The 12289-nt window shown below is 39.9% G+C and overlaps 1 protein-coding gene across 11 annotated transcripts in view; it reads right to left on the bottom strand.

Moving 5' to 3' along the window:
* Positions 1 to 2263: 2263 nt before the first annotated feature.
* The window catches only part of LRRC28 (leucine rich repeat containing 28), a 54120-nt gene continuing 44094 nt past the window's right edge, over positions 2264 to 12289 (bottom strand). For all 11 annotated transcript variants that reach the window (XM_085588950.1, XM_085588954.1, XM_085588947.1 and 8 more), the window contains one exon: positions 2264 to 9607. In XM_085588950.1, coding sequence (XP_085445076.1) covers positions 9535 to 9607 — 73 coding nt within the window. In that variant the 3' untranslated portion in view covers positions 2264 to 9534. The remainder of the gene's footprint in view (positions 9608 to 12289) is intronic.

Genomic DNA, 12289 nt, shown 5'->3' with positions numbered 1-12289 from the left:
ACAAACACAAGCTCTCATAAGGCCATAAAGAGCTTCTGTTTCCCGACACGCTGCAACAGCGGCAAGGCGGAGGCAGGGAAAGCAGCAGTCCCGGGCCACGTGGCAGGTCAAACCACCGCCCAGTTTGTTGGCATCCTCCAAAGTTTAAATACGCTTTGAGCCAGCAGTGAATCATCCCTGGCAGGTAAGAATGATATTAATTTATGACATGCCAAGTGCAAGTAGATCTTTTGGTGTCAGTCCAATGGTTTTAGCCTTATTAACACACGGCGATGGCTCAGGTTGCAGCTGTGCACATTAAACTCTGGCAAGTGGCATTTTAAACAATGACAAACTTCAGAACAATCACTCCACACATGGAGCCAGGCCAGGCAAAACTGAAGGGTGGCAGAATAAAGGTCAAGGGGGGAACCTGCTTGTCTGGGAGAGGAACAGGTGGCCTGCCTGGCCTGCAGCAGGGTCTCTAAACTGTCTGAAGGACACAGTCAGGGATCATTTTAACCCAATAAGCTGATTAAGCCTTCCCTTACACTGGTTTGAACTTTGAGAAAGCATTATATCTTAAAGAGCTTAGTAATACATCTTTAGGAAAGCTCTCCCCTGTGCTTATGCATCCAAAGTGCACATGCTGCATTGTGGACAGGCACATCCTTCCCGTGACAGCAGGACCCCTCTGGCAGCTGAACCAGATCCAAGCAGCTAAAACACAGAAAGATTTAAAGTAAAGCCCTGCACCAGAGCAGAATGTCACACTGGGACAAGACAACAAGGGGAGCATGTCCCCATCACCACTGTGCCACTCAGCAGGCCTGAGGACACTGTCAGAGACAAAAACATCTCACCAGTTCCTCCCTCACCAGCTTCACACAGGACACGGAGCAAACTGCGGCTGCCGAGACCTTGGGATGTGCCCATGGAACGCAAACCACATCCAGCAAGGAGGGCTGTGACAGACAGCGACTTCTGAGGGCAGCTTCTTACCTTAACACCCAGGCAGAGCAAAGTCAGTCCAAACCATTCCTGCCAGCTGTGTTTGCACCAAAAAATAGGATGATGGAGACATAAAAGACATTTTCATGGCAGGAAACATAAATATGCCATGCCATGTTTCAAAGCTGTATTTCTCAATTTGAAAAACATCAAAATAGGTTTTTTTAAGTGTCAAAAGCCAGATGTTTCAGAATAAAACAGCAGAAAAAGACCTGACATGTAACAATGTTTTCCAATGCAGTGCCTCCAAACCAGTTGTTTTCACAATTTTTCATTTGCCCCCTCTCCACCCAGTCTTATCCTTGCAAGCAGAATTTTTATTTTCCAACCAGGTACTTCCCAAATGAAAGAATTTTGAGCAATAAATCAGATCTTGTTAAATAAATACAAGGATTTAGCTACACACAAGATCTGATCCAAAACAGAACAGGGTGTAAATTTATAAAGAAATAGTTCTCTCAGATTTAAATACCAGGTGTGTGGATATATTTATTCCCAAATGCAATTAAAGGAATTAAATTCTTTCGCAACAAGGCACTTTTCTTCTGGAATAGGAGCATCCACATATGAAATTAATCAAGAATAGCTAAAGCCACAGTAAGGTCTCAGGCTACTGACTGTAAGTGAAAACAGTAAATTCATTCTGCCTCTTGTAGTTTCTTGCTACATAACACACCAGATCCCCTGGTTCCTGTAAGTAAAAGACCAGTCCCAGCATGTCTGTGAACACCTCATGATAATACTTCAATGAGATGGACTGGAATCAATATTTTTAATCTTGGCAGCTCAGGGCCAGTGAGCAGGAGCTGGGCAGGGCTGGCAGCCAGCGCGACACCGGCGCGGTGGGGAGGACAGCTGGCACAACACTGACCTGGAAAGACATTTCTAGCTAGTAGGTATCAGTTCCTGCACCATCTGAGCCTCCTGGAGGGAGGAGGGGAAAAGGAGATAATTAAACAGAGGTTTTCAATTCAAACCTTCTCCAAAGTATCTTTATAGGGATCAGACAGAAGTTTGGCTACAGTCTAGACCGAGCTACTGCAGAAATTCGAGCCTCCATGTTTCATAATGGAGGCTTAAGAGCCAGGATTAGATACTGCTAGATCTAAAAACCCGATACAAAGTACTGATTTAATATACATTAATTCATTAATTCAAGTTAGATATCCCTCAGTTCATCTGCAGCCAGAACAGAATGCGTATTTGTGATCCAGGTAATTGTGCAGAAATGTGATTATGAGGTGTCTCTGATGGAGCACAAACCTTGTCACTGTGCAGGTAACAAACTACTTTAATATTGGTCATAACAGGACCACAGCAAGGGTCTGTTTATCAACCAGAAAGCAGAACAACATTTTCTGGTCAGGAGTGAGGACTGAGGGAGGAAACAAGGGCTATTATTTACAACTATACAGGCAGAGAAACAGAAGAGGCGTTACATTGTGAAGAGTAGTGAGTGTGTCAGAGGTATAAAATCAATCTTAATTCTACAAAGATGTAAGATACAACTAAACTCCCTATTGGGCAGTTACTCAGTTTTTATAGAAACAAATATATAGAACAGTAAGGTGTGAATATAAAGAATAATTAACCTTGGTACTTCTAGACATGGGATACTCTACTGCCTAGACAACTCACTGGTTTTCATCCTACTTTAAAAGAAGCATTTACCTGGAATTCATATAGGAGACCTTGCCAGCCCTATTCCAAGCCAGGCTTTCTGAAGAAAGTTAAAGCTGTTTTTCTTGGTAATTCTTCTCTTCATGTATCATCTCCATTGATTCAGCTTTTTGCAAAATGAAATTGGAGAGCCAACAGAGACACAGCAAAATCAAAAGCGGCCAAATTCAAGTCCATGCTCAGACTGCTTCGAACTTCAGTGCCAGAAAAGCAATCACAGTTATCACAAACTGACCCAACAATATTCAGCTTGATTCTTCTAATTGCTTTAACAATAAAAATCAATGGTTAGAACTCTGTAGTATAAAGGAAACCTAGTAAGATTGAAATAATAGCTACAAGTGCAGAATTTTAGGAGTTCAAAGCACAACAAAACCAAAACCGGGCATATTTGATACAATTAGTTAATATTTACCCCTAGAAGAAACATTGCTTATCTTCTTAAATTTATTTTTTCATGAGATCCAGGCAATGTCATCAGCATCTTTAGACTATACCTGCATTTTGTGATGAATTATGAGCTCTTTCTCATTCCTAAACAAGATGTTAGTGTTCCCAGTGGACCCTATGTTCACCAAAATGGGATTTAACAATGCTTTTTTTTTTTTGCTTTCTTAATCAAATAGCTTGATTTGCTGTTATAATAGTGCACTTAGAGAACATTCACAGTTCTGATCAATAAGTAAACACAGTATTGCATTTTTCATTACAAGAAAGCTTTCCCAACTGATCTTGAGAAAAAACATTAACCCTCCCAATAACTTTGTGAGGTTCACAGCAAATGACAGCAGAACACCTTGGGATGTCCTGTGGCAGGGTCAGGATTTGGATGATCCTGATGGGTCCCTCCCAGCTCAGCATATTCTGTGATTTCATGGCCAGTCCTCATCACGTGGCCATAGTCATATTTAGCACCAGGACAGGGCTCCATGAGTGGCAGCTTTCTCTGGCAGAAAGAACCAGTCAATATTTACATTCCTCATGAACATACAAAAGAGCATCAGGATACTTGAGAAATTAGCCCTTGATTGCCACTTGGAAGGCATCATCAGAAAGTCAAATCACTTCAGCATCTCCAACAACAGAACCACTTTCATTCTTGAGACTGGAGATCTCTCACAGATGTGTCAAGGTCTTTGCCTGGGAGCAGGAGATGTCTGAAGGGCACAATGAGTGCTGAAACAGCCTGATGTGAGGGGTTTATTATTTATAATGCGAAAAGATAAAAAAAGTATATGGTCAACTCCTGCTTTCTTTCTTGCTGAAGCAGCAGCCAGAAATCTGATAGTCCTGAGGCAGCTAGAGGGAATACTGGTGGGGTTCCTCAGTGCAGGATAGAGAGGGTTCCAATGTAATATTAAATTGTTGCTGAAGTTGGGGGACACAGATGCAGTGGATTCAATACGGCATTCAAGTTCCCAAAATGTCACCACATAGAACAGCCCTAAATCTTGGCTTAGAAGTCACAAAACATCCAGTGCCTTTCCAAGTGAGATCTCAGCTCCTCTCATTTCCTGCATACAATAGCATTATTCAGTCACTGAAGTTTCCACTTAGCTTGCATTTATGCCAAGTACTTTTAATTGCAAAGGAAAAGGATGTTAAGCTCTCCCATTTCTTTCTTTCTAATTCATAAGGGACACATCAGTGGTTGGTAAAAGTTATAGGTTAAGGATTGTTCTCCCATTTATTCAGGGACTCACATCCTCCTCCTGCTGCCAGGCAAACAGAGGTTACCTCCACTGCAAGGGCAGGAAAAGTTACCTTGTCACTTGTAAAATACAAAAAAGGCAAATCTTTGTAAACTATCTACCAAACAGGCTTCAGGGACAGCAGCTAAACCTGCAAGGTTTACAAACGAGCTGAGTCACCTTGGCCACCACAGGTCTCACTGGAGAATGGATACTGAGTGTTCACCCAACACACTCACAGAAATCCAGACAGCATCCAGCTCAAAGAATTCATCACAACATGGAGAGCAGCAGCTTTGACAGAAGCAAAATGCTGCATAGCAAGGAATGAAACAACTGGAAAAACAGATGCTTAATTTCTACTTATTTTTGGCAGCCTTGTTACCATGATATCTGTTAAATGAGGAAAAAAAGCTGCTGAATGTTGCTTAGTCAGGAATCCATGAACCACAGCCTCATCTCTGGACTATCAGGGTGGCAGTACAGCCCTACAGAAACTTATTTTCCTTTTGATCAATCCATGGAAGGGTCTGAAGTAACGTTTCCATATGGGTTTTGTTCCTATTATGCAAGATCTGATGAACGACATTGTCTGAGACAAAGGGATTAAATTAATTGAAGTGGTGTTTTGGGCTTGGGAGTGCTTTTAAGTGTCTTCACCCCACCTCTTCAGCCTTGGGACAAGTGACTTATTAGCTAATTACCATGCAAATGAACTGAAATGTAAATTAAATGCTACATTCTAACATAGCTTAATAGTCCCAGGAGCAAGAATTTAGTTATTTTAATGACTGGTAATTCTATCCAAAAATATAGTTTATTAACAAGCACATACAATAATTCGCACCACTAACTTTAAATAAACCATCTAGCAAGCTCACCTTCACACTAAGTGACATTTGGTTAATACAGAGCAAGAAAGCAATGCACATATGCTTTCCACAGACACAGAATGAACTCAGTTGCAAACAGAGTTCAAGTTATAATCCAAAAAAGGGCACATAAAAGCAAAAGCAATGAAGACTTCACGTGAACATTGCCATTTCTTTCCACCAGACCTTCGGTTTCCTACAAAATAGGTCTGTAATACAAAAAAGTAATAAAAACTCTGGATTCAATTTATTCAGCCTCTCCCATCACAAGTTAACTATAACATTTTGCAACAACATGAGTAGTATTAAGAGGGAGGTGAGGGGCAAAGATAGTTACATCTTGGAATTATGGAAGTGCAGCTGCAGACGGAACAGCAGCCATGGATTCCACTGTGTCGTCCCAGTTTTTGCAAGAAATACAAAGATGGTAACACACATTCCTCCCTCTCATTAATTAAAACTTGACCCATTGTCCACTGACATCAGGGCAAAAGTTCTTCTGTTATCAGTAGCACTCTGCTGGGGCCAAAGTGGCCTTCAAAAGCCAGTTGTCCTCTCTAGTGACAGGTTTGTCACTCTCCAGTCTTCAGCTGGGCCATGATGTCAGTAGAACCTGACACGCTGCTCCCACACTGGTGTTCGAACAGTCCTGTGCTCCCTTCAATGCCAGAAAAAGGGATTCAGCAGAATTCAATCTGCAGGAATTGAAGCCAACTTGGCAATAAACAGCACCGCTCTGCTCAGAGCAACATCTCAACCTCACCACAACCAAGTAAATAGAAGGGTTGTAATGAACCGTGGTAAGAGCCCAGGAGAAGCATCAAAACAGAAAAAATACACATTTCTTTATATTAGACCTTGCTCTTTGCACAGGAAAGGGCATTTCTGATCCTCTGAGAGAAGATGAGGAAGATTCCCAGGAACAGTGCTCTGAATGTAACAGTGTCCACGTCAAAAGCACTCGAAAGGATTTTTAAACAAAGCCAGAGATTCCTCCATTTCCTTCATGGAAAAACAAAAGGCTACCTCTATAAAGGGCTTGAATTTTATTAATATGGTGCCTATTATCACAACTTAGACAAAAATTATGCCTGTGATCCCTAATTATAATTGGAGTTAATCATTACTTAGAAAACTTTTATAGCAGTACCAATGGGTTAAAGACTTATTTTATCTCATCTCATCCCTCTCCTGCACCTTTCTCTTTGTAATGCCTTGAGAAAAAAAAAACAACTTTTCCTGCTTCCACCCTATGTGAAGAATTAAGATCTACTGTTAACAACAAAAAAACTTTTTAAATTCATTTTTTTCAACATCTGGCACCTGATGTTTTGCAGTACACAGAAAAAATCACCTAGCTGGGAACTAACCTAACAAACCAGAGCAAGAAATCAAAAATTACCCAGAAACAAACCAACTAAAGAGAAGTCCAAGTACTGTGGCACCTTCAAAAACCAGTGATGCACAGTTCAATCAGCAACAAAATCCCTCTCTGCAATTTGCATAGCTGGCTCTCATGCTTGCTGGTTATGAAATACTCTTATAGCTGAACAACTTTAGAAAAAATTGGACAAGTGAGAATGGAGTTTTTTTAATCTAAAAGAATATCACCCAAAGATACAGATGAATACAAACACTGTTCATATAAAAAAAAAAAAACCAAAACATCAAACATGAATTTAAGCTGCATTCTCAGTCTATATATTGGCTTTCCCCTTCTTTGTTTTATAAAAATAGGGCATGACATTTCAGCTTCAATTGCATGTTTAAGTCATTTATTTATTGAACATTCCATTCTTGAAATATCATCTATGAAAGTGTTAAGATTCGTCCTGCTTATAGAACAGGCTAAATTTCTTCTGAACTGCACTTGGAGACAATAAAGATACTGGTGCAGACTCAATAAGAAACAATTAGATTATGGGAAGAAAAAAAAAAGTTATAATAATAAAATCAAGCTTCACTCTTCTTGACTCCTAATAAAACAAATGCTAATGTCTTTTAGGTGATCACAGCCAGATTTAACTCCAAAATAGTATTTACAGACTTAATTCAGATATAAACTGTGATTTCAAGTCTACAACTTGCTATAAAAAGAGGACAAAAACTTCCAAGAAAACATCTTCTTCAAAGACAGAGGAAGCCACAGTAAAAATCAATACTAAAAATTCCTGATCGGAGTATTGTATAAAATTAACATCTGTAACACTACCATAGCTTTTATCATCTGTTTTTAAAAAAGTGGATTCTGTCCTACACTTGCACATTTCTGACAGAGATATAATTGTACATGGGCAGTTTACACCTCAGCTCTGAGGTACTGAAGGAAAAGGATGAAGCTGAAGGTGGATTTTGCTGCCTCAGCAGTGAACCCTGTGAGGTGGCTGGGCCTGCTGGGATTCCAACGTGGAAACAAACCTGGGAAACAACACAGACAGAAATTCAAAAGCACCAAGGCTGCTTGGACATGGCTCTTTCCCCTACTGCAAAGCAGATTTAATAAATGGGATTTATTTTAGAAAGTTTCACAATTTTTAAGGAGTAGATGATACTTGCATTCCTGAATGATTAAGTTCTACATTTCTTAATGCTAATTCAACTCTCTAATAATACCAACCCAATAAAACCAGGAAACATTTTTACAAGTAACATGCACAACCTAAAAATTCCACCTCAAAACTGCCTTTTTGGTGCTCTTTTAAACTCTTAAGATACTCTATTTATTGAAAAGATGCCAGGAAGCCTGCAGAGGGAACAAATGCTTCTTTGGCAACAGGAAAACATTTTAATGCCTCCTGCCTTCAAAGTACGCACACCTTACCACAACATATGCTAATACACTACCAAATAAGTCTCTTTATCTTGCCATTTTTATAACAAACTGTTTCATTCATATCTATTTCAGCTTGTAACTACCTACTGCACAGAGCAGCACACTGTGCTAAATCAACAAGTGGTTTATGCCTAAGAAATAGAAACTGAAAAAAAAAAGAACAAATTATATTTAAAAAAATATTATATATTCAAAAACAAATCAAAAGGAGCTGATCATCTATAAACTGTTTCGGTATAAAATAAAAATCTTTAGTCACGTAGGCATTTTGGGCCTTTTTTCCATCCTTTGTTCTTTATTTAAAATAAACAAGATGTAACAAAAAAAAGATTCCCACAAATACAATAGTGAGTGGCAATTTGTACCAAATCTGCCATTAATGTATAAAAACAAATGTCCCAGCCCTTCTGTGCCCGTATCTGTGTGCGAATATACCCGTGCATGGAGATACACACCTGCTCCTGGATTTCCAGCCTTCTCCAAGGCACACAATCCACTGACACACTTGGACAAATCAGCCAAATGCTGAATCTAGAAAAAGATCAAGACCAGCTCTTTGCAGATCTATAGCCTGCAACTGTAAAAATACAATAAAGATTTACTATCATATTACTAGTTGGATTTTTTCCAAGGGAAATTGATACTTAAAGTTGTCTTCTTCCTGAAGAATTCCATGGAACAAAAGGAGAACTATTTCTAAAAATAAAGCAATGAAAATAAAGACAACACACCCTCAAACATGCTGGATCAAGAGCCCTTAGTGTAGGCATCAGTACCAGCCTTCACTGGAACAGGATCTTCAGTCTCCAGACATATCCTAGTTACTCCCATTAAATAACTGTGGTATTTAATGATACTAGAAAGTAAGATCTGCTTTTAGCATGTGGATTTAAATACCACAGAGAACTGTCAAAGTCTTGGTATACAACTGGGATAACTCTGCTGCAGTAAACATTAAGATGAGAGGGAGAAAATAAGGCTGAATTCTATGGAAAAGTCAGAGGGATCCATCAAAGGTTTTTGCAGGTTTACAGCAATACACCTGATTCCAGCTGTACAGAGGAAGAAGATAGGGATGAGTAAGTGAAAATTTGTTTGCTACAACTGAACTTTTTTTTCCATGTAGAGGAATGCAACTGCCTCAAATGATGCAATGGGTCAACCTGAAATCAGTCACATTTGAAAAATATTGGAAATCCTGAAGTCAGAGCTTGTGAATGTGTTTGGTTTGTGTGTTGCCTTAGAGGAGAGAGAAATTAATACTTTTAAAAGCTCAGTATTTACACTTCTGAAAAGTTCCTGCAGTTCATCCAGATTTGATAGGGCAGGATTTAAGTGCCTCAGAGTGTTCCTGACTGGGCACTTCTGCTGCTTTGGCACAAGCACACACGGTATTCCAGTACCACGGGGACACGGCATCAAATGCAGCTTTACACTGGCAGCACTCCTGAGGAGGTTGAAATGTTTATCAACTCAGTAGGTCAAAAGTCTGCAGACACTGGGTGGAACAGCAGTATGCCACAAAACTAACAGTTGTCCTCCTAGGAGAAAAAAAAAAAAACAACAAAAGGGGAGGGGGGGAACAGTTGTCAGTAAAGATTAAAGCTCCTGGCTCCATGCCACACAGACAACATGTTGGTTTGTAAAATATGGGATTAGCCCATCTCCACAGCCCAGAAAAGCACAGGTTCATTTTCTGTCTCTGACACTAAGGCAGGGAAACACTGCAGGAGTTCTCAAAACCTTCCTGGTTTCTTATACACTAGGTTTAGAGCAGCAGTGTGTGGTTTTTCTCTCTGAGCAGGGTGTGCCCGAGTGTCACAGCCAGCAGGTTTAGCAGCTGACAGGAAAATAGCTGGGCAGCCTCGGCACTGCTCGTGTGTTTCTTAAATTACTGCTTGTAGGCATGAAATGACTGAAGGCCAGTGTCCTCCCTGCTTAGCAGAGTGAACAAGCAGATCTTCAAAAAGGATGAGTGACAGGCAGTGCTGTCACACCGTGCCACGCAGTGCAGCAGGAATGGCACTGTGCAAGTGTGATCCGAGCCTCACAGTGACCCTGCTCCTGCTCCACCCTGGCAGGGACTGAGATATCTGCCTTACAAATGTTCAGATCTGTTTTTCACTAACCCAGAAATCACACTTTACCCAGTGCTCATGGCATCTGTGCTTTTTCAGATACAGAAATCCAGTCCAACATGTAACTCTCCTTCCCTCCAAGAGGATACAGAATGTGATACGGAAATCCAGGCAGGAGTTACTGGCATGGATGTGGCATGTGCTAATCAGTGCTGCTCAAACGCCCAGGATCCCTACCCTGTGTGTTTTCATGGTCACTTTAAGCTCTTTAGAACAGAAACCCTGTCCTTCACATCTTTCTAAACCAGCTATCACACCTCCACAATTCCACATAATCTTACCACGTCAAGTGCACAAGCTACAGAGATAAGGATGACAGGCTGCCCTGTTTAGATCTCATTTTCTGTGGATTTGCATCAAATGTCAGCTACTTAACACTGGATTCATTAAAGGCATTTTGCAGAACACAGTACATTCTTGTCTAAGGGAAGGAATGATAACTATTTTTGAAACAAGTGAAAACCATATGTATTTTTAATTATTATATTTTAGAATGTTAATACAGAGCTCTTCCAAAACAGCTTAAAGTATGTTTTTGTGGAGTCTTAGCTTTAATAATTCCTAAAAGTGTCTACTGATAATGTCTATCATCTTATAACTGTAACTTCTACAATGAGCAATGCTTAGCAATTAATTACAAAGTAGTCCAAACTCTCACATTGTTGAATTATTCAGGGTAATAGATGGATTTAGTGATGAGCCAGTAGTTTTCCATCATTTTCTTAGAAAATGATACTGTTGAATGTTTGAAAGAGATTCTTTATAGCATGATTATAACATGACTAAGAATATTATGACTGTAATATGGAAGTTAATTATTTCACTCAACATGAAATTCACTGGATTTCGACATATGACTGAAGTGTAACAGAGTGGCAAATTGAAGTGTGCAATCTCTGCAATCAGATCTTTCTAAGAAAGATGGTTTTCCAAAATAGCATTTATGCAGCCCTCTGGCTGCTGCCCAGATTTGGCATACCTAAGTTGCTTCATTTCATACAGCTGAATTGCTTACAAATCAGATGCTTCTCATATTACAAACTCACAGCACAACAGGCTGTGATACAGCTGTGTAAAACAGGTACCATCAACCTGAACCATCCATTAGCCTCTTCTCTTTTATTGAAGGTCTTCCTATTGAAAAGCAGTTTCCTGTTTTTATGGAAGATCAAATCAGCTATCAAATCAATGGATTTCCACAGGCCAGGAACTAAGTGGTGTTCCTGCATTATATAGACACCAACAAGTAATCTGAAGAACATTTCTTTTTAGAGTACTTTTCTTTTCTGCCCACCAGCTTTAGCTGGTAATTATCAGCTTTGTAATTAATGGCTTGACTTGAATTCTCTAACAAGAATCTGTAACATTACCTTTATTTGTTTAACTCCAAGTGACTTAGCTTTAAACCTCCTTTATTACTTTTCAAATAGTACAAGCTGAAATTTCTCAGATGATGCTTTTCTGTCGCAGAAAGTGGATTCCTTGATATTATGGCTCACGGAAGGCTACAGTATCCAATCACACTAATAAGGATTAGGGAAGAATCACTGCAGAACAATCAGGGCTCACCTTAAAAGGCATTTTATATCTTTATCTACATGAAGGCAACATTCCCTGAACCATATCCCCATTTTGAGTCCCTTCCATGACTGTACTGCCCAGTAGGTCAGCAAGTCTGTGTGGGCTTGTGCACTTGACTTGTGAATCCTGCAGACACTTTCACAACTGCTACAAACATAAAACTGAAGTATTATTAAAAACATGTATTGCTACAAAATGTATGTTCCTATGCAGAATGCTTCCACAGCATATCTCAAGTTAATTAGTGTGAAAATCAAAACAAAAGTATTTTACTGCAGAACATTTTAATTAAGCTCCAGCTTTAGAGCTATTTTCCATCTTGATCCTGCAGCACTTTTTGTTTGGTGGTGGCAATCTGAAGTCAGGGTTGAGACCATCAGGGCAATTACTGGTGTTAGGTAGCACTTCCTTCCCAGGGCACAGAACTGCCAGGCATGTGATGCACTACCACAAACAGCTCAATCCCATCCTATCCAAACCCTTTCCTGTCTTACACCAGGCTGA

Source organism: Lonchura striata, chromosome 10 (assembly GCF_050655825.1).
Source record: "Lonchura striata isolate lonStrDom1 chromosome 10, ASM5065582v1, whole genome shotgun sequence".
Classification (NCBI taxonomy): domain Eukaryota; kingdom Metazoa; phylum Chordata; class Aves; order Passeriformes; family Estrildidae; genus Lonchura; species Lonchura striata.
This window is presented reverse-complemented; position numbering and strand designations above follow the sequence as displayed.